Source organism: Diorhabda sublineata, chromosome 10, assembly GCF_026230105.1.
Source record: "Diorhabda sublineata isolate icDioSubl1.1 chromosome 10, icDioSubl1.1, whole genome shotgun sequence".
NCBI classification, from domain to species: domain Eukaryota; kingdom Metazoa; phylum Arthropoda; class Insecta; order Coleoptera; family Chrysomelidae; genus Diorhabda; species Diorhabda sublineata.
In genome coordinates, this window is record NC_079483.1 from 10,002,331 (window position 1) to 10,026,315 (window position 23,985).

The 23,985-nt window shown below is 33.1% G+C and overlaps 1 protein-coding gene across 1 annotated transcript in view; it reads left to right on the plus strand.

The window, feature by feature from the left end:
• Positions 1-23,985, plus strand: part of LOC130449490 (SCY1-like protein 2) — a 121,338-nt gene that overhangs the window by 19,726 nt on the left and 77,627 nt on the right. The window contains exons 4-5 of the mRNA XM_056787341.1: positions 11-106; positions 20,083-20,228. Coding sequence (XP_056643319.1) covers positions 11-106; positions 20,083-20,228 — 242 coding nt within the window. The remainder of the gene's footprint in view (positions 1-10; positions 107-20,082; positions 20,229-23,985) is intronic.

Below are 23,985 nucleotides of genomic sequence, written 5' to 3' on the forward strand. Positions count from 1 at the left end.
TTATTTTTAGAACGTGTTAATGACGTTGATGGAGTAGAACCGATTCCCTGTCAACCGTGGACATCAAGGCTTCCGAAAATGGCACAACCAAATTTAGATTTTACTGGTAAGTCACAAAATTTACTTCTTCTCTACAATTGTCTAAATTGTCATAACTACAAGGTGTCGCAGAAAAAATTTTTTATTGATTATTACGTGAAGTATTTGGAGGTACGTCAATTAAACGCTATGGAGCGTTTATGGAGATCGGACCGTACGTTGTGCGTGGATGAGATTTACAAAAACAGTTATTTCGTGACTCTAGCGCGTAGAAAATTCTGCAATGTTCGTCATTTAAATGATGCGCAAGGCGCTCGACTGATTGGAAAACGTAAAATTACTCGTTCTGTTCGTGACGAACCTAAGTTGTCTATTCTGAAGTTTGCTGTTGATTCAAACGTGCATAGATCTTCATCATTTCAGATTCGGCAAAAAGATTTAGGGCTAAACACTCATAAAATTCACTTAGTGCAAAAATTGAAGCCTCGGGTTGCTAATTAAGGGCTTGAATTCGTAAACGAGATAATTAACCGCTTCCAAACATTCACCATTCTGTTTTTGAATCTTAATGGACACGACAACAAGCGAAATCGCCTCAACTAATCTAAAACACAAACATCAGATACCTTAAATTTGCTTAAAGTTAACCATATGAAAGAGGACGCACAAATACAGTGAATCCAGAATGTTTGTGCGGATTCTAGATGAATTCCTCGTAAGTACCTGAATATCTACCCAAAACTTCAATGGTGATAAAAAAGAAACATGTTTCCAGTGGAACCGAGCAGCTACATATACGTCCAATAGATAGCCAATTGATCTCTAAGGGAGGTGACATAAGCTGGCCTCCATGCAGTTCCGAATTAACACCTACATTTTTTTAATAAACTCCGTAGGTACTTTTCTTGAGTTTCTTTTTTAAACGTAAAGTTTTTTTTGAAACACCTTGTATTTTTGATAAGAAGATTAATAAGAGGGTAAAATTTTTTCTTTCCAATTTTTGATTTTATAAAACATTCTACAGAAAAACAAAAATATAAGGTATTTAAATTGATGACAATTTATAAATAGGAAAAATTGAGTTGCTTTTGGGATACATGCAGAAAAAACTTTCTTTTTGATGAAAAAAAACCCACACAACATAAGCTCCATACCTTAAACTTTGAGGGGTCACTTTTCTATTTTAATTTCCCATTAAATTAACATGGAAAAATATTTCTGAATTCGAAATTACACATAAGTTATAAAATTTTTTACGAAAACTTCTGTTGTCTTTTACTTTGTAAAACAGATTGAGATTATCATTAAAAGAAGTTTAGTTACATTTTGAAATTTTGAAAATATACATTTTGAAAATATTATGTCTATTTGACGTTTATTTGTCGTCTATTAGACGTTTATTTGACGTCTATTTGACGTCTATTTGACGTCTATTTGACGTCTATTTGACGTCTATTTGACGTCTATTTAACGTCTATTTGACGTCTATTTGACGTCTATTTGACGTCTATTTGACGTCTATTTGACGTCTATTCTCCATTTGATAATTTAGATTGAGATTACAGAACGTGCTAAGCTACGACTTTTATATATCAAACAAATTTCTGAATTGACTTGTGAATGTTTGCTCTTTCATCAATATCAGATTTGATACATTCATATCAGTGTTGTCATATGTCAATACTTAAGTATGGTTTTTTTGTCACGTTAATTAAATGGATAACGAAAATAAAAAAGCAGCCACTTAGTTTTGAACTATAGAGCTCATGTTTCGTGTTTTTAGATCAAATAGAAACATTTGAAATGTAAGATTCAGATAAAAAATTTTTGAAGCACCCTTATACATATATTTTCTGAAAAACAGTTTTTTATTCATTTCGGGATTGAGTGCTCATTATATTTTTGATATCTCAATGTGAGACATGCTCGAAATCAGTTAAAAAATGACAAAGTGAATAATTCTGGACAGAAATGGTGAGGATGATACCTCTATGTCCAAGAGGTAGAGAATACCTGGAGAAACTAAATTGAAGATGGTATAGCATAACACAGAAACAGAAGAGAATGCAGAAAGTTGACAGGACTAAAAAAAATTATAACACAAAAATAATGATAATGATGAAATTCTAATATTATATTTTAAACGGTTGGGGATACCACAACTGAAATGTGTTAAAAGTAATGAATTGCTTTAAAATTTGTATTGTACTATTTTATCAGCAAGTATAGACGAAAATAATCAAGATAATCATGTTTGTTATGCAAAAAACGGTTATTATAATCTGTTTCTAATTGAAGAAAACACCTGTACTCATATATTGACGGTTTCAACAGCCTGCATTGTTGAGTAATTGCGTTTCAAGCTTCCAAACTTAATTACTCGGGTCTAATTAACATTCATAGTCATGTAATATAGAAGCGATTACTGACAAAGAAGCTCTATACTGGGGTATTCATAACAACGTTTAAATAGCTGTTATTTTTAGTGGCTTGTAATAGATTCCAAAAAGAACTATCTTGATTGTTGAACAGCAAATAAATATTAAGTTCGATTGAAATTTTTTTACAAAACGACGGACTTAAGGGATTCGAATATATATGTTTTTGAATCGAAATAACTTTTCTATTTTTAAGTAAAATACGTAACACCAGAATTGGAAATCGAATGGAAAAATAAATCAGTTGAATCTAGAATTCTCCACCATTCGAAGTATATTTTCAACTCTCCGTTCGGGGAAATTTATTTATACTTTTCCGAATAGAATAAACAACTATTTGTTATACAGTATGTCCAAGATATTGATACCACCGAGGAAAACTATTCTTATATGTTAGATTGTTATAATAAAAAATAAAAATGTTTCTGTGAGGTTTTTTACTGTTCAAATGATGGGTTTATATACTTAGTTCGTTGGGGTTGTTTGCTGGAATGAGGATTTTATTCATGGGAGAGAAGAAGATTTATTAGGTTTGGCCCTGATATGGGAAATATTCATCTGCAGGGCTACAATCTTCTCAACGTTTCGATACAATTTTGCTTGATTCGTGTGGCACTATTCCACAAGTTTAGAAGGTCTAAGGGAGTGCGATAAATTGGTTGTAAACTCAATATCCTATGCAAAAAAAGGATTTTAAAGTGAAGGAATTGTACTTTTCATAGAATTAGAGACTCGTCTTTACAAGTTACGACATGCTTGAAATGAAACGTAGTCTTATGAGTCTTTGTAGAGATAGATACAATCAAATAAAAAAAAAGAATTTGATATAAAATATGTCATTGGGTCCATTCTATATCTATAACCTTCCCTTTAGAACTATTTTTCTATTAAAAATTCGAATTGAAAGTCTAAATGTTCAGTATTCTAACAAATTATGTATTTGTAGAAAAGATTGAACGTAGGATGAGCAGGTCCAATATATTTTCTATCTAGAGAGTTGCAACTTTACATATATCTTTTCTATTATACGTTTGTATGTAGTCTTCGCGATTTTCACAAATTGAAATATTTTCATCGTAGAAAAACGTCTTTTGATTTCAATCTTTCGTTCTGCTTTTAAACGTAAAAAGACATTTCCATCTCATTTTTCTAAAGTTAGATTCATTCATTCGCAGTTGCTGAAAATATTATTTTTACACCATATTCTCTTAGTTCATTTCGTACAAGTTTATCATGCTATTAGCATCAGAACTAAAGAAAAAGTTCCTCCAAACAAATCCTAAAAATAACAATGAAATTTATTTGAATCTTATCTGCCATTGGAATCTAAGATGTTGAAGGAGCAAGTTTTGTTTTATTATGCGCCATCATAATCCATTTTCAAGGCTCCAATTTATTCATTACAAATACTAATGCATGTCGAAACAATAATCAAAGTCAGGACTCATAAGCTAAATAACTAAATTCATAACTTTGTAAAAACTATTTATCAACATAAGTGGTTTCAATAATTTGACTACTGTACTCGTTGGAGGTTAAAACTATTAAGAACACACTATGCGTGTCTATGCTGTCTTAAATACTAATCCTATTGTATACAAAGGGTCAGTTTACAATAAATCTCAACGAAAACAATAGTAACTAGAAGTTAAATAGATAGATTCATGATTCATATTGTATAACTTAATATATGATTAACAGATCCTAATGGTTCCCATCAGGAGTGGTGAGATAATTCCTCCTTTCGAAAATTCAATTTCGAGGGATAATGAGGAAATTGAGCACCAGTAGGGTTGATTGGGTAGTCCTCTGTCAGTTACATCCACCAGGAATTAAGTTTCTTGCTAACTATGGATCCTCCAATTAGAATAAGAGGACAATAACTAATTATTGTCCATACACTGGGTCTTAAGTAGATACAGGATTTCAATTTAGCTTGATTTCAAATAACAAGGCCAATATGATAACCCAATTCACAACTTTGTAAAAACTATTGATTGACATAAAAAAATATAAAGTTAAAACTATTTAGAACACATTATGCGTGTATATGCTTTTTTAAATACTAATCCTATTGTGTACAGAAGCTTTAATTAATTATATTTATGATCGTTAGAGTCGCATCAATACGAAAATGGTAGGGTGAGTAATTCGATAAGTTAATGGAAGTTTGAGGGTCCAAGGGACGTATGGAATTCAGAACTAAAGCTGCACTGAGCACTGTATTCGCTTTTAGTAGAAGGTTTATGCCTCCTCACTCTATATTTTTCTCGCTAAAAGAATTGGTCATTCTGATAAGTTGCGGTCAGTACTAGTGCTGAAGGCTGGTGTGCACTTTACAGAATATTTGAGTTACTCTGATTTGAAGATAAATCACTGTAGAAAACTAAAAAAATGCGTGAAGCAAAAAGTAAAAACGCGATACCGATGTAACATAATAGTTCAGGAGCTAGTGACAGATTTTCATGACCAATGGAAAATTTTTTCGTTGATTTTGTTGATTTTCGTTGATTAAACAACATTTGCGGAGACGTTCCCATCAGGAGAATATACCAGAGATCGTCCGTCAAAGGAGGGAAGATGTAGCGAGAACCTCTACTGCATCTGGATTTAATGTAGAAGAGATACTAGAAAGCACCAGAAAATATCGCATCGTATGCAAAAATAAGTTCAGGTTTTATTACCAGAAATGGAAATATTTCATCTAATATATATAAAAAAGTGCTTTTCTTAGACTCAATTGGTATTTTTATTTATTTATTTTAGTTATCATAGTTGAATAAATTTTTTATGAGCCTCCTTGTTTTCTCTTGATTCATTATAAAAGATTTCGCGTGACTAGTATTGTTGGAAGCATCGGGTCCGACTGTTCTAGGGCTGAACTTCAAACGGTTACGTTTACTACTTGTCTACAGCCTTTATTTCAACAGGCTTATTCATGGCTTTCATCCAATCTCAAAGTGATTAAAAAATCAATTTTTCACAAAGTATTTCATAAGTTCACAATTTTTATACTATATTATGTTAACCACAATTACGTATGGATTTGCACTTAAGTGATATCACTCGTTATTGAAGGAAAAACAATGAGATGAAATTAAACAACTATAACCATATCAGACAAAAAAGGCACAAACAAGAGATACATGGTGAATTTTCACGTCAAATAGAAGGAGCTACAGTCGGCCAAGGAAGTACATGTGCATGGATAACGTGTAGATCAAAGAAAAAACGGAAGCTTCTACAAAAGTTGTCTCACTGAGTTTCAGTACACGTGAAGCTATTGAGAGATTGATCAAACCAATCGATTGAAAATATATTTCTAAAATGAGTGATTTTGAAGAAGAAGAAAACTCAAATTCTCTGTACACCCTATATATACAAGAAGTTACATGCAGAATTTCATCAGCCTTATAAAAAATTAGGGAAATACACTGCAAGGTTTATGGAATGTATGAAAATGAAAATAGAAATATTTGACATCATTTTTGACATGTTTTGTTTATTCTACGAACACACTGTACATATTAATCTTGACGTGGCTAAGCAAATCTAATAAATACTGTTAAATATCTTGATGGATACGTAGCCCATTCTGTATATACCAATCATATTTCGTTTATTTATGAATGTCATTTAGAACCATCCAAACAATTTCTTTGTAATGGCACGTCTTAATGAATTGAATGTATTTAACATGTTTTTCTAATGAGTTGGGTTTTCATTATACACGGAAACCCTCAAAGGAGGTGTCAATCATTATCGTGAATGCGTCATAGGATAATTATTTTCATTTCACTACACACTCGCTTTTATTAAAAAGACGTCATTCCTTGTGTATATAAATGATTTGTTTAAATTTCTATTTATACGTATAGAAAAATAAGAGAAGTAAAGCTTCTCCATATTTAATTTTTTTCATATAATAAAATATTGTCTTTAGACTTTAGCACTAGATATAGAACCCATCACAGCTCTTCCAATCCAAGATCTACCTGAAATAGAATTATTTGAAAATGTTTTCGAGAAAAATTGAAGTAATAAACGTATAACCCAAACATGAGATATTTTAGTTGGGAACCGCTGTATATCATACCCAATTTGGAGTGTTCATATTGTTTTAAAGCATGAGTTTTGTGAAAATCGTACTGTAGTTTACTGTGCCTTTGAAGAAAAATTTTTTATTCTACTAACATAGTTCAGTAACTTGATACAATATCTTGTTTTCGATTAAATTTTAAATATTTACTACCCTTAAAGCGTAAAAGCTCTTAATGACAGTTTAGCGACTCCTACTTAAACGTTAAAACTCAGTTTCTCCAGTAGCAGTTTTCTCGCCCTCGAGATAATCGGTTGGATGAACCAAACGCGACTACCACTGAGACGTGAAAACCTTTAAAACTCGACGGTTTAGAATAGTAAGCCAATAAATATAATAAATACAAACACCCCTCAGATTCTAACCTGGTCGGTCCGGTTGATCCAGGCAGTATTCCATTGCTCTACTTCTCACAGCTCAATGACTTTCATTGCTTTACTTTGAAATGCCTAAACCACTCAAAAACACGTGGACCCGATAAGCATTCATTACCGTACACTTGTTTCAATAAATTATAAGTTTCACTCGAAGTTTCTCCAAGTTTCATGTAAAATTTCACTACAATCAGTTGCTCCATTGACCTGTGGTGCATTCGTACTTTTTCTGTAGCTGCGTTAGTTTTGTTACTTAATAACTTCTCGTGCTCGAAATTTTTCTCCCAAAAATAAGTAACGCTATGGTCGGCGCACTGAACTTTGTGTTCACCAAATCAATGTCATAATTGAAGAGGTTCCTTCGAGAGGCTGCGAAGAGGCTATAACAATTGGAAAACACTTGGGCTGGTTAAGAAGCTTGATATTTGGGTACCTCACGAATTGGAAGAAATTTATTTAACACAAAGAATCAATATTTGCGATATGTACCACGAACGAAATGAAATCGATCCCCCCTTGAAAAGAATCATCACTAATAATGGAAAACGGTTAATCTACAGTAACATAGGATGATGGAGCAAACACCATGAACCAGCACAAACCTCATCGTTCAAAAAGGAAAAACAAAAAAGCTCATGCTGTCAGTTTGGTGGGATTCCAAAGGTGTTGTGTTTTTTGAGCTGTTTCCAAGGAACCAAACGATCAATTCTGATGTTTACTGTTAACGATTAATGAAACTGGATGGAGAAGGAATCCAAGAAAAACGGACTTATTAAATCGGAAAGGTATCCCACCATGATAATGCCAGGTTTTACATATTTTTGGCAACTCGTTGAAAACTATTGGAGCCTGGTTGGGAAGTGATGCCACGTCCCCTATACAGCGCTGATTTGGCACCATCTGCTTACGTTTTATATCGAGGTTTGCAGAAGTTTTTGAATGGTCAAACTTTCAGTTTTTTGCTGATAAGTACCAGAAATTTTATGAGCGCGGAATCATGAAGCTGGAAGAAAGATGACAAAATTGGGCAGAATGTGTTTTATTTTATACTACAAAACCAAAATTACTTTGTCGCCAACCAATATTTCATATGGTTTATATTGTGAACAGTTTGTTCTAAATTGATAAGTAGTTTTTAGAAGCTTTCATAGTATACGTGAAATTTCGAAATGAAAATAGGTTATCCTTTGTTTTTTCTTTAATTCTAACAGTATCGTTTGCTGCTTTGAGAGAGAATAAAATCACTACATCTTCACCTATTGCAATACGTGGTATTGCACGTATTATATTAGGTATCACCCTACTACAACTCATAAACTAATATTCTCAATCAACTCTGTGAAAATAAAGATCCTAATCACATAATTACAAAATTATTTTTACTTTTATTTTAAATTCGCCAAAAAGTCATCAAAGTGTGCTCACTTCGCAAGAGTTCATAAAATATTTTATCGTTGTGCGTGTTTTGTTTTTATTAACTCTAATTTTTATCACTTATATCTTCAGACAATGTCTCGTGATGACCAAGAGACAATAAAATGACAGTATGGATAAGGGTTTGTTGTTTATAACCGATTTACGACAAAACTTGAGGATACATCGTTGGAAACAATTGCAGAGTTTATCTATTGAGGAGAAGAGTTTATTTATCGGCAATGAAACTAGAAACATGGAATAATTTAGTTTGTTATTTCGATACTTTGTAAAATAGTAAGTGTACTCACTTGCTATATCTGAACCAAAAAATTAATATCATAAAGCTGATTTTTACCAGGATTAGGACAAGCGCAGCGGAAGAATCAACTTCATTACCAAATTGTAGAAGCTCGTATAGGAGTTTAAAGTTTTACCTTCTAGAATTTCCAGAGTATTCTGATTTTTTGCGGAAACATTCCAAATTATTGAAGATTTATGGCAGTTTGAGCCATTCCGCATTTTTCACTTTTCAAGAGGAGTGGGATTAATACATCAAATGTAAATACTGAGCAATCTCAGTGTCACAATAAGGAAAAGGGACAAAATAGATCATTTGGTGTACATGGCTCCTCAATATACGATGCACATATGTATGGAATAAATTCAAAGTTTAGCGTTATTAGGTACTATATGAAAAAAGTCTGCAGTTAGCATATTGGAAAAAAAGTTTCGGGAAACTGTGAAAAATATTGAAAAGCCAGGCAGAAATGTTCAATTTAAATATTCGAGCAGAGAAAATCCTCACTGGATGCGTGAGGCTCAAACTCAATTTATCTAGATTTTTTTATTAACTTCTTATTGCCTACATCACAAAGACTCTTTCCTGATGGAAATCATCGGAATAAGATCGATCTATTAACTACGAACAGGATGGAACTCCACCGCATTCTGCACATACAGAAATTATAAGGTTTTTCTCAGTAGGTGAATTGAAAGACGTGGAAAGATCGAATGGCTGGCTTGATCCCCCGATTTAACTCCTCTCGATTATTTCTATCATATTGTATGTAAAGCACCTTTCGTCGATTGGTGTTTTTTAATATAGACTTACATAACTTCCATTATAATTCGTATAAACAGAACCTCGATATGTCACTCGTCGGTAAATCAAGCAACACCTCGCTAAAAATATACTTACAACCTCGTGGTTTTGTCGGCTCAAAATCCACAATAAAGTTGATTTACTTCCTTCAGACGACTTGCAACGGCTCATCAAGAACTTTTTTCAAACAAATTTTTTTTTGATGATTTCCCTATCACCTCAGTTGTACCTTAAGCATTTGTCAGTGTTCCAGGTTTTTTGTAGCCTGGTGAGGTTAGTCAGGTGAATCGTCGATGGAGAATGAACTTAAATTATCGTTATGAGCGTAGAGAATCACCTAATACACTGATTGTTCAAACTATATGGGTGAACTAGTGGCAAAAAATGTTTTCATTTCTACCTGTATTTGAAATATGGTGTTTAAAAGATCACTGATACGTTTTTGCCTAGTTCTTTTATCTATACATCCTTGCTGGATGTCGTAGAAGGAACCGCTTCCAGACTAAGTAGTATGATAGGAGAGGGAAGGAGTTCTGCTATGAGTTCATCATAGGATCAAGAAAGATGAGGGCCGGTTAGGGTAGCCTGGTCTATAGATGAAATCGGGAATTGAAGTTTATCTTTTTAAATTTTTTATGAAAAAGTAATAAGGGTGAATTTGGGGACTGAATTTTATTTATTTATGTAATGAAATTACTTCCATGCTGATGAGAATCATATCTTTAGGAACGAAATACTTTCCTTAAGGTTAATTCCAAGAAAGCGTACACTGTTTGAAGCAGTGCTTATTAGTTCTTTCTAAAATTTTTAGTCTCTTAATATTAATATAATATTAATATTAGAATATAAGATTATTCACTTAAGACAGTTGAATTTTCAAAACATATAATTGAAAATTTATATTAAAATTCTATAAAATTTCAATTTTTATCAACTGAGATCTCTGTGCTTGTGCTTACTATAGAGAGAGTTTGTACTAGGTTCCAATTTTAATTCTGCACATTGTATTATGCACTTAATTGTAGTCATACTTGGAATCAATATCATATCTCGTTAACTTGCTACAACTGAATAATAAATGATAAAACGTAAATATACGAGTAAAATGTACCTGCCTGTAAAGGAGTTTGGTTTAAACAAGGTACTAGACATGAACTGAGCCCTTTTTGTACCCCGTCTTCGCTTCCAGAGTGTACTATTATAATGCGTTTCCCTTTAGAGCACGGCCTGTTCAAACAGAAATTTTTACTATGTCAACCCAACCAAAATTCACTACATCGTGACTGTCACACCATGTTTCATCTAGATAAATAATGTGTCTATTAGAACTTCAGTATTCTTTTATTTGACGCAAATATTCTTATCGCAATCGAACGATTCTTGACGATTTGGTATGCCATCCGTTTATTCAGTTTTTTCTGTTTAAAACCACATGTTGACAAAACTTGACGTAACGTTTCTTCTTCTTCTTCTTCTTCTTCTTCTACTGCCTTGCACCTTGCGATTATGTTATGGTCAGAGTTACTTTTGCCAGTCCATTGTTTTAGATTGCGTAGCCATGACATTTGTTTTCGGCTTACGCCTCTCTAAAACGTTACCCAAGTATCCAACCTCTCGCACCTCGATCAAGTTGAACAACTCTTTTTGATTCCCCGCTCTTCTTAGTACATCCTCGTTCCTCACTCTGTCTGTCCATGGTATATGCAACATTCTTCGAAGGGTCCACATTTCGAAGGCTTTTAGTTTATATCTGCATGAAACTTTAGTGACCATGTTTCCATGTTGTATTCTATACCGGTCAAAGGAGAGATTCTCATTTATAGTTATCCCTAGATATTTAAACGTCTTCACTTACTCGATAGGTGTGTTATCTATATGCAGTTGGGCACTTAAAATTGCATTTCTACTAATTACCATGCACTTGGTTTTTGCTGCAAATAATTTCCGAATATTATTTATTTTACCTAGTAATAACTGCATCTCGAGTATGTGTTTCTGTGTTTGTTTCTCTAAATATTTATTATCAAATCCATACCTGTCTTTATTCTCACTACACAGTGCAATTTCATTGCCTTCATTCGCCCATAATATGAAAAACGTCATATTTTCATTTATTTAAAGAAATTTATGCTTATCGCAGACTTTCTAGCAGGAATATTTCCAAGAAATTGTGTACATACGGCTTCGACCAATAGAAATACATCTTGTTTACGATTCGATATTTTCATCGGTAAACAGTGGAGGTAAGAGTCCACGTGGACTTACGGTTTGTTAGATGTTTACCGAATTTCATACGGGGAGTAAACATTATCTTTAATTTCTTAATTCGGTATATTCATTAAGCTCCAAGGGAATATTAGGCATATGATATGGAAAGTTTTAATGGGGTTTAATGAATAGTTGCAATGATTGTGATATGGAAACATATTTTTTCAACTATACATTATTATTTGTACAATTTATTCATCAACTATTCCGCCAGTTTCAGTTTTCGTTCATCATGATAAATCTGATTTAAGTCAACTTCCATTTTTTATTTATTTCTGACTAGACGTTCGTGAATGTTAATAAAATACCTGGATAAAACTGGAAATATCTTATTAGATTTTTGTTTCCACTTTAGAACGAAATTCGAAATGATTATCTTTTATATTCATACAGTGGATGATTTCTTATTATAAAATGGCTCTCAGTTTTATACCTCTTAACAAGGATACTGCAATTTATCTACGTCGATCACAAACGGATGGAGCCCGGATAAAATCTTTCATCTAATCCTTGGATCCTCCACTCAAACAATTCCATTTTCTACAAGCCTAAAGCAAATTTGGGCCAGTTATTAGAATTTATTGAGATATTGCGTATTGACGCAGTTTGGAGCGTTTAGAATTATAGGAAATGATCGAATTTCCATTTTCATTGAAAATATCCTATTTTATGTCAATAATTCGTTCCAATCGACAGTGGTTTTCTCTTTCACGAATCTACGGATTCACCAATGAAAACAATTTGAATAGATATCGATTTAAGTGATTCTGTATTTCATTCAGAATCAAAGAACTTGAGTAGGTGTGTGAGCATGTACCTTAGTTTAACTCAAAAAGGACCTAATGGAAATTTAAAGAAACACAATTGCAGTCTCGAAAATCTAGAACAGGACCACGTGGAAACTCGGACCGGATCTTAACCATATTCACAGCAGATCTCAAAGGTAAAAAGCCCTCTCAATAATATAAGGGAATCATTCCACAGAATGGATCGTAGTGAAGTCATTTATTTTGTTCTTTATTAAATTCCTACCGGCCTTTGCTAATGTATCCAATCAGAATCATCCGGGAATCTTCTCGTAGGCTAAGAACATTCGAAATAATTTTAAATTTCTTCGGTCCATCATGTATCGGGAAAGTTGAAGGCAAACGCTCAAGAAGCAGATCTCCAACTAGATGGCTGGACCAAACAAAACTTTTAATTAGAATCATCAGGATAGACAAGCATGGAAACAATTCCAGAATCAAATATAAATGGTGTCATCCTTTGGAGGATAATGGAAAGAGGAAGAGATCATGTATCAACTACGACTACTCGGTAAACTTATCTATTTCCATCTTGAACCCGTTCTCTGCATTAGGCAATGACGATGGATCATTGCATTGATCAACAATAAATGGCCAGCATGAAACAAACGAAGGCACACATATATGGGCATTCTGATCTAGTTAAACAGATTGTCGAGTGGTCGCTAAGACGCCATCTCTATACTATATATGTCACGAATGATCCGGGATGTCGCTGGTGTATGAAGGAGCTGTAGACTACGTCTAATTACAATTATTACACAAAATATACAAAAATATTACAATTACGAAAAAAAAATAACCAAAAATGAAGCATGAACTTATTTCTATGAAGCATTTTAGAAATGATACAAATATGAATTTCTTTATCGAGCTTTTATTGTTAATTATCATTTTCAGTGTTATGATCATCATCATCATCATCGTCATTTGCAGATTCTTCATCGGAATCATTGAATATTCTTTTTCAGAAAAGTTTTATGCATTGTGTGAAAATGATAATAAATTGATATTTCACAAATACTGAACTGAGTAAACTGCTAGTAGAATATCAAACAATGTGTTAGTTCACCTGTCATATCATTATCATTATTGAGTCCGTAGCACATGCTGAAGTTCAGCATAACACAATGGCATAACCGAAGCATCACAAGCCTATCACTGAAATTTATAAATCCAATAATATGACAGATATATTGATCTGAAGTTTTAAACATTTCATCTCATAAACCAGCAACAGCGTAAGCAACTTCGAGTTTCTTTAATGGTGTTTTATATCTCGTTGATATTTTCAATGGTTTGATGTTGCCTTTCTGAAGAAAAGATGGATTGAAATCATATTCCGTCATTGCGAGGTTTTTGGTGGCTATAGGAGGTCTCAATTCAAAGTACAATTTTGAAGGGTTGATAGTGCCCTTCCACCCACCAGCCAGTTCTTCTATGTCCTATTTAAACATTGCTACAGAAAACTCAGACAAAGTAGCATGTTGCTTTAAGAGCATATTCGAATTTGTCTTTTAGCTCTCGGATTATATGAACTCCTTTCGGAAGGGTCTTTGAAATCAAAATAACATTTTAACTTAGATTGCTTCCATCCCATTCCAAAATGTTTTCAAGATCAGTATTGATGGTGGTGACCTCTTACTGCCTACGGATTTGAGCAGTAGCCAGGTTTATTGGGGCGGTTTATTTGAATGGTGTGCTACCGTTGGCGAAGCTATAGATCGGGTTTGCAGTTTTGTCAAATAGATTAGTGATTTACAGACGAAAAGAAGTAGGTGACAAGATGCATCCATGGGGAACATCAACGTTGACCTCGAACCTTTCTGAGGTCATTAATAGTGACTTAAATGGATCGGTTTTTGAGGAAGCTACTGAACCAGTCGATAAGTGAGGATGTTTTGAAGTTCTGACTTACCTATTACTCCGATTTATCTTACCACAGGCTTTATGTTGTTGTTGGTAAGCTTTAGATCAATTGTTACAATCCCTGGGGTGTTGTTAGTGTGAGCTGCTTTGGTGGTAATAGTAAGAACTGTTTAATATATGTCGTGTATGTTTTTGAAATATTATTTCCAACTCTTCTGGTGATTATTTCTATAACATTATGTTTTGCTTTGATAGATATCAAACTCATTTTTTTTATATGTTCTATTTGGAAATAGTTGAATTATACTTAGCAACAGAAGAATCAAATTCCAGAAATTCCTTTGATATAACAAATAACCTGTAAAAACTCATTTTCTTCTGCCTACGATTTCCACTTAAGCAGAGAATTTCAGTTGGACTATCTCTGTTAATTTCCATGAAGCTTCTTCGTGGTAATATTGAACCAAACGCAGATTAAGCTGTTAAAATACCTAAAATTTTTTGAAACAACTACCTAGCAGACTGGCAAATCTACAGACATGTCTCTATAAATGGGGAATTTGCCAAGATGTTGGTGGCCAGAGGTTGCCAACAGGGTAGAGTTTTGTTTCCAACCTTGTAGCGTCTGGTCTTTGCGGACCTAATCGCGGATATATACCGCTCTATACTGACGCGAGGATCCATGTCAAGTGCCTTGCTGCTGCAGAACACACTGATAAAGATATCAAAAGCTGAAAATTCACGTAAAGATATCATGCAATTGGAAAGCCTTGCTGTTTGACCAATGATGTTGAAAGCAATATGCGCAATGATTTTTGATTGCCTGCTATTTCAACTGTAAATAATGGACCTACTGCTTGAAGACATTTGGAACATCTTGACCCAGAGTTGTTTACTCAGACCAATCAGTAGCTAGAGAGACGTCTAAGCTCACGCTAATTTGAAAAATCATTTTTCTCACTCAATATCCATACCTCGTATCTTTGTAGATGAACCGTGAATGAATAAATTTGGTTCAGATGGAGAACCATTAGCCTGGAAGAACCTGAAAGATATGAAAGCTGAATAAAAATATATTCAAGCGAATGCCGAGATTCTTATCATCTCAATTTCGGTTTTATGTATTTTAAACAAAAATAATTGTGAGACGCTCAAAGAAATTATTTATTTTCCAATGTCTACCATATATTTTTATACATATTATACGGACTTGTTTATTTTGTAACTCGATTCTTCACAAAAAATATAAACAACCCTAGAAAATATGGTCGTTTCTTGTCTCTCAATATTTTATGAAATTCATAAGATCAATAACGTGGTCTATTCAGAAAAGGTTGAAAGCTCAATATCACCCTTACATACCCTAGGGTCCGGTAAACGTTTCCCATAGGCTTTTCCAAATGTTTTGTATTGATATATTTTTTGTTCTCCGAACCTTTAAATCCACAAGAGAAGGTCGAGTCACTCAAGATTCTATTAATGACATTCCATTGAACTGCTCTAATTGAGACAAAGTCGATCTACTCCATCCAAGTCCAAGAAAGTAAACTTTCGTAAAACTAAAAAAACACTGTTCAAATCAAAATATTTCTAAAGAAATGACTATATAATTTAGTTGTATAGCTCTAAAAATGTGAAACGTCTGCCAGTCGAGCAGGTCTTGCAAAAATTTCTCTAGGCGGGATTATGCTAGACAACTCTGAAGAGAATTAACCGTGGTAGTATCGATGAACAGTCAAGTCGACGAACTTTTTTTTATGCTCTAGGCTGTCTAAGTTTCTGGTCAACTCTGTCTTCTGTATTGAGTCGAGTATCCTCAGGGTTTTCTTGGGAACCGAGCTCTAAATATGCGAGCAGTATTCTAAAGAATTTGGGCCTTGTACATGACTAGAAGCTGTTGGGGGGCTCGAAGTTTATGTGAAGCTGTCTTTGTTATGTGATAATTATCAAGAATTATTTAAACAACTTGAATTAAACGCAAAAACCATTAATTAATGACAGCATTAAGTGACAGCAACAAACACTATGTACTAAATGGCGGTAACGCTGTATTTAGCCGCGAAAGTTTGAATCGAATCGATTTCACACATTTTTATACACGATCAGTCTTGGAGTAACCGTTTTTTCAGACTATAGGTATACATAAGTCATTTGAGGCCAAAAGCTTCATGTAGTGCTTCTCTTTTGAATCCCTCTTTGTAGTATATCCATCTGAAGGTAAGTCATTCTTATTTTGGTTCCATAATATTATTTTTTTCCTGAAGACGTTTACTTTGAATGTTCTGTCGAGTTTATACGTTAGTTAGATCCTGTCAAGGAGCATCCTGAGGATTTACCTACCTGTGTCGTGGAAATAGCTTCAAAATATGTTATTCTGTAAAACTATGACACTTAAGAGAGTGTCTAGAGCAGCGGTGTATTGATAATAACAATATTGTGGCTCTATACTTTAAAAAAATCCGTTTTTCAATAATCTTCCAGACTGGTAGCAACGAATATTTACTGCTGAAACTTGCGACTTAAAACATCATCAAATCATCAATTAAAAAGTTTGCAAATGCCGAAATTAGGATTATAACGTCATATTTTTTCTTTCAAACATTGATTACAACTTTTGAGCACAAAAGAGATTGAAAAGATAACTAATAGGGTGACAATTAAGGCAATTAGGTAATGAGACGCTATAATTTCTCATTGCTACTCTTTTGAAGATTGGAAATTAAGTAGCAGGATAATTAGAGCAAGCAAACATCGTTTATCAGAAATTCAAAGCGTATCATTGCGAAATCGGAAACGTTGAGAGAAAGAAACGGTTAAATTTGGAGTAAAGATAATCAGCTGCTATAAGATTCTAGATATTTTCTTCTGTTTTCGAGATAATTGAAACAATTTGTTCTGGTTCTATTCTGTAGTCATTTGAAGAGGAGTCAAAATATAATTGAAACTATTTTATCAAGTATTTCTATCATCAAATCAATCAAAATGTTAATATTTTCAATTCTATTCTTTCATAACATTTAAAAAAAATTATCTTTCTTGAAAGTGTCAAAAATTTCCTACAGGACATATTGAAACACAAAATAATGAAGAGAATAATTCATGGAAGTTTTGATTGAATAAAGAAACGAGAAACTGACAACAGTTTGAATTTTTTCGAATTGAGGTATTCTCTAATTCTAAATTACTTGATAACACGTTGTTACCAACCGAATAAGAACTCAAAATGCTTCAAACCTCGTGCTTTTAGCTCTTTCTCTTATTTTTATTCAATGAATTGTTCTCATTTTTGGTCATATAATAATAATAAGATTATTATGAGATTAGTTGAAACTATTGCTTGTAGACCAATGTAAGGATTTTCCATTTAGAATAGAAAAATTCTCACCGTCGTCGACTCGTTTATTCACATTTGCGAATTAAAACCCCAATATCTGAATTATTATTTTCATATTTTGTATTACTGGACGAAAGCTCTTTCAAACAATATCAAGTTTATAGAAATCGGCTAAATAGAAAAGGACTTATAAGTATTTTTTCATAAAAAGCTTCCCACTCTTCCCTACCTCTTAGTTTGAGGAGATAGAGCGGCATCTTGTTGGAAACGTGGCAATGAAACACCAAAGTGGACTAACTTTAATATATTTTCCGAGCTTTCGAATACTGATGTATGGGACTTAAATTATGGTCAAATATAATATGAGAAATATTTATAAAAATAATAAAATTTCTCACTTAAAATAATAAATTAATATTTTTTACAAGAATACGATTCAAAACCACCCAAAAATCTTGATTCATTATTATAAGTAAGAGATTTTATGATTTTTATACATATTTCTTATATAATGTTTCACCACAATTTCAGACCCAGACGATGAATACATAAGTATTCGAAAGCTCGGAAAATATAACAAAGTTAGTCCACTTTGGTGTTTCATTGCCACGTTCCCAATAAGTTATTGCTTATCAAAATTTATCTATATATATATATATATATATATATATATATATATATATATATATATATATATATATATATTATTAAAAAAATAATTTTAAGACAGAAGAGATCTAAAATCAAGAAGATTTAAAACAGAAATATATTTATACATATATAATAAAAATCAATATATTGGAGGTTGCAGCAAATTTTGGAAAAAGAGAATTCTTTAAGTAACTGGAAATCCAAGCTTTCGGGAAGTGTACTTTCCATCATCAGGGAAAGTTCAATTTGAGGATGAACTTCAGTTCCCAACCCGAACTAGAGATGGAACGGTAAATATACACATGTATATCTTAAATTATAAAATTGAATAATTGACATCACATGGTATTTTGTGAAAATATGTGCATTACTTGATGACTAAATCAATTTCAGTTACATATTTTCAATATTTTTACGTATTCTTTTGCTATGATTCACTTCTTTAGAAAAACACATAGAAATTCATCCTCAAATTGAACTTTCCCTGATGATGAGAAAAACACTTCCCGAAAGTTTGAATGTTTAGTTTAATAAAGAGTTCTCATTTTCTAAAATTTTCTCAAGGCTCCAATATATTGGTTTTTGTTCTAACTAGTCAGCAAAGACTGTCCGTCTTGGTACATATACATATATATGAGGTGAATAGGTAAATTTCGTTTTTACATTTTAACATATCAAATACGCCCTCTAGTGTTTGACCTAAAATGTTGGAAACGATTTCCATTTCTCGGAGCCATTTATGTTATAATTTTTTTTCCCTGAAGCTATGATATGATCCATTTCTGATAAACACCCGACGTACATTCTTAGTTACCTACCGGGTATAAACTCACCCAAAAACATATTCCCTTGAATATTATATTATACGAGGGTAATTACTTGAATTTTGAGATAGACAAATAGAAACAAATATTTATAATTGGATATGGTTTTATTATTTTTCTTTTGAGTTCAATATATTTTTGCATGTGTTTGATTGAAGTACCTCCGAAACATGTGATCTGAACGCATTAACCGCTTTTTCAGGAGTAGAATTGACCTCGCAAATTATTTTTGATATGCGGGAATGAAAAGAAAATATTGGGTATCAAACAGAAACTATACGTTGGATGACCCGTCGTGGTGGAGAATGATTCGTCTTCTGCGATTGGTATACCTTATTTTTTCCAGCAGTTTTGGCAAACAAATGCTGCTATAATGGACCATATCCAGTTATTCCAAAAAAAAACAAGCTACCATTTGTTTTGAAAGACCCATACAGTAGATTGTTGTTTGGCTGCGGGTTCATATGCATAGATCCATGATTCGTCGCCTGCCACGATCTTTTGAAGTACTGCGATTGAATTTTTTCAATATTTTTTTTCAACAATCTACACATCACGATTTAATTCAATTTTTTGACCAACATGAACGTTTCAAGTATCTGTAAACAACTCAAACATCATTCGTACGTTTACCACTAAAAATTTGACTATTGCAATATAAGATTTGACATATTCACATCAGTGTTGCCCTATTCAACCCTCTTAGTAGCCCAATTTAATCTAATATCAAATTCAACCTAGAATAAAAACACTATACTCAGTGGATTTGGAAAGGAAAACATTATATACTCAATTTACCGTTTATTTTAGAGATCTAACCAGATTCTGTTCATATTTATAATATATCCTTTCTTTGTTTCAGCTCCTGAAACGCAAACACAATCAATCTGTAGTATATTAAGTGACATGTATTCCTTAGGAATGGTAATATGTGCCATTTTCAATAACGGTCGGCCGCTTATACAAGCCAACAACTCCACCTCAGCATATCTCAAACAAATGGAACTTGTGAGTTTGTTATTGATATTTATTAGAGAAGTTTTGTGATGTGTGTTATGTAGAACATTTACCCTTAACCGGATGTGGCACCTGGCAGATTACCGCTCGCGAAGATTTGTAGATTATTTGTAAACCAACACGACTAATTAAGTAATTAACGAAATTTATATAGACGATGGAAATTAAAATCAATGTCTACCAGATGCCACCTTTTTGTTAGTATGAGTTTTTTACATTATAAATAATGCCTGGCTCTTCAAGAAGAGTTGATTGAAACTTTGAATATACTATGATACAATGATTTGATAATTGAAGATGATACAAGTGACATAAATGAACTCCTAGAAGATGAGTATTTGCAATCCGAACATGAAAGTACCTCTGAAGTTACAGAAAATGAGAAAGAGGACACTGCTACTGGGAAAGGGCATCGAACAGGAAAATGCGAAATGTGACACCATGAGCAAAGTTGGAGAGAAATCTGCTAAATACTTAGATGATGTCGAACCGAAGTTCGTCCATCATCTTGCACTTCTTCTTTTGGCTATTTACAAGGCTATTCTTGTTTTGTTTACCACGTTACTTAACGGATCAACAGATGACACACCAAACTGTCTTCTCCCTAGTGCTTTCTTACAATTTACTTTTCCTTGTGTGGCCCAAATATTCCAGTTTCCGTTTTATCACTGTAAAGACAACTTCCTTCTCTTTACCTCCTAGTCTTTGTATAACTACCATGCTGGTGATATAAACCGTCCAAAGTAGCCTCAGTTATGGTCTAAGCTTGTACACCATAGAACAAAACGGAAAATATGTAGCACCTGACTAGTCTCGATTTTAGTTGTAGTTTCCACTCCATCCATATTAATCGGGTTAAAACGTTCGACGCCGTCTTCAGATTCCCAGTTTCCATCTTTCTCGATCTTCCAAAAGATCTTCTTTCAATCCTCTTTCTCGAATATCCTTCTCGTTCCCTTCCCTCCAACTTAATCGTGATCTTCCTCTTTTTCTTCTTCCTTGTGGTGTCCAATTTAAAATTTGTTTGGGTATGCGGTCTTCAGGCATTCTCTGGACATGTCCGAACCATTTTAACTGAATCACCCTAATGTCTTCTGTAATCGTATGCTGCACATTCATGATCTTTCTGATTCTCTCGTTTCTTATTTTTTCACGTCTTGAGATTACTGCCGCGCATCTCCAATAATTCATTTCTGTGGCTTCGGTAGCGATATGTCCAGTTATTTTGAGAAATTGGTCAATATTTGTTTCGAAGTGCTTCTAGTGCGAACTTCTTTTGGTTTTGGTTCATCTTGAAAGACCCATTCAGTCGATTGTTATTTAGTTTCGGTTCCATATACATAGATCCATCTTTCGTCGCTTGTCGCGATCTTAATGACGTTTTTTGAAGCACCGTGAATGTTTTCAGTATTTCTTTGTACCAATCGACAGGAGCTTTTTTAGAGCTATTTTCAAATTATGCCGTATCAAACACGAACAAATCTTTTTGATAGACAATTGTTTAACATGCAACATTGAATGTATGCAGTGGAAGTAACGTCCAAGTATGCCTCAATTTCTGGTTCTTAATGGTTCTTGATCCCAAAAACTTAAAACGAGTCGATCGGAAGACTGCTGTGTGAAATGTATGCGATGATAACACGTTCTGAATACGTTCACCATTGAAAATGTCAAACTTTATGATGGCAATGACTCAAAACTTAATTAGCAGCCCACGTAAAAGTTTCAACGGAGAATTTATATTTTAATACTACCACAAAATCTATCACTCAACATCTCTGAATGCATTCTTGCTTATCAAAACTTGCATTTTCAATAAAAACTTGGTAAGAGTCTTAATGTTTAGTTTAAACTTTCTAGGACTACAAACTTGGAATATTTTTGTTGAACTCAATCTACTTATTCGAAAAGTTCGAAATTCAGTTTACATAATTAAAAACGGCCTCTAGAGGTTTATATTGAGAAAAACATTTCTTAATTAGATACGATATAAAGTACCCACTTCTCTAGAAGTTCACAACTAAAATAGCTTAAATTTATCATAGGATATGGAGAAACTTTACAAGTGAATAAACTTTGTTCACAGAATAGGAGCTTCTCTTGTTATTGCAGTGATATAAATAAGGATAGAAAGTTTTATTATGTGCTCACATTAATATAGGATGTCGTCCAAGTTTTACAAGTTGTTTGACTCAATTTATGTCGTCAAAAATAAGAAAAGAAAGACTTTAAAATTGCCATACAATATGAAGTACGGTAATGTTAGCCTTAAACCAAATTAACATTGAATTTAATGGAAATATAGATGAAAAAAAGAACTTTAATTTGACGAACACAAATTGATGTTGAAAGGACATCACACCACTGGTCGTATTTAGTGTCACATTTTTCCTTTTTTCCTCGTTCTGTGGGAGATTTTGGTAGGACTCTCTCCCATCTCAGGTGGCTCTACACCCTTTTCGTCAAGTATATTTCTTCGTTGTCTAGTGTGTAAATGTTTTCGCTGCCTTCATGAAAACTTGATTAAAACTCTTTGTGTAAGAGAATCTCCAATCTTAATAGTTCTTCGTCTTTTCTGAAGCTGTCCCCGAAGTATAACTCTCAGTATATGTAGTTCTTAGAGACCAAAGATTATTTAGAATTTTCTTTTCATTTATATTTATTAATAAATTGTGGAGATCATACTTTGGGTATTTTAAAATTATGAAAAATACTTTTAATATATACTTTTCGGTAGATTTATTGTGGAAAACCATTGTTTTCCTCAGTTAACTTTTGCTTTCATAAACTTCAAAGTTCCGTCGCGTTATCAGATCTTCGCGCGACGGTTTATTATAAATACATCGTTCATAGTGTTAATTGAATTAATGGGGTTTTCGAGTAGAAATGTAGACTCATTGTACCAGCAGTTTATGAAAGTAAGAATAATAAACAGATAAATTGTTGCCGTACAGACATCCTTGAATGAAATGATGATGTTAAGGTATTTATGTCTGGAGTTTATCTTAACGAATAACTCGTACAATATAAAAAGAGAATAAAAATATTAGAAAGTAAAATTATGTTTTTTATTGATATTTTTAAGAGTAAATATAAATAGAAATATACGCTTGAAAAAAGAATTGAATGATTTGAGAACATTTAATGTGATAAACATAAATTACGTATGTATGTAGATTTTTTAATACGGATTTACTCGTATCGTCAGTGCTTTTATTGGTTTATCCATCTTGAAAGGAATACTTCATATTATCTGACATGATTTCGCATTGGGAGTACTTAGCTATATCGCTTTCCCTTTAATCTCTATCTTCCTATAAATTTTCACCCTTCCCATTTTTTTCTAATGAGGAACTCATTCAGCACCCCAGCAAGCATACGTTTGTTGCTGTCCAGATGTTATCTGATAATAGCATAGCCTACACTGTATTCCTAGGCGTTATCCTTTCCATAAGTGCAGCTTTGCAGTGATGACATTCACATTATAGACACTTCAGGAAATATTCATGTTTGTACTTGTGAAGAAGGTATTCCCTAAAGCACCCATGTCCACAAAACATTCATGTAATGTCGTTTAATATAGCTATATACTATTTAGTCTTTATTGAAATGGTCACGACTAATCCGTTTTTTCTGTTTTTGTCTTTTTAGTCCTGTTGAGCTCAGTAGAGTCGACTCTATTTGCTGGTAAAGGGTTATTATTACTTCCGTTAGAGATGGCATGTTAAGTATTTCTGCGACGGTAGAT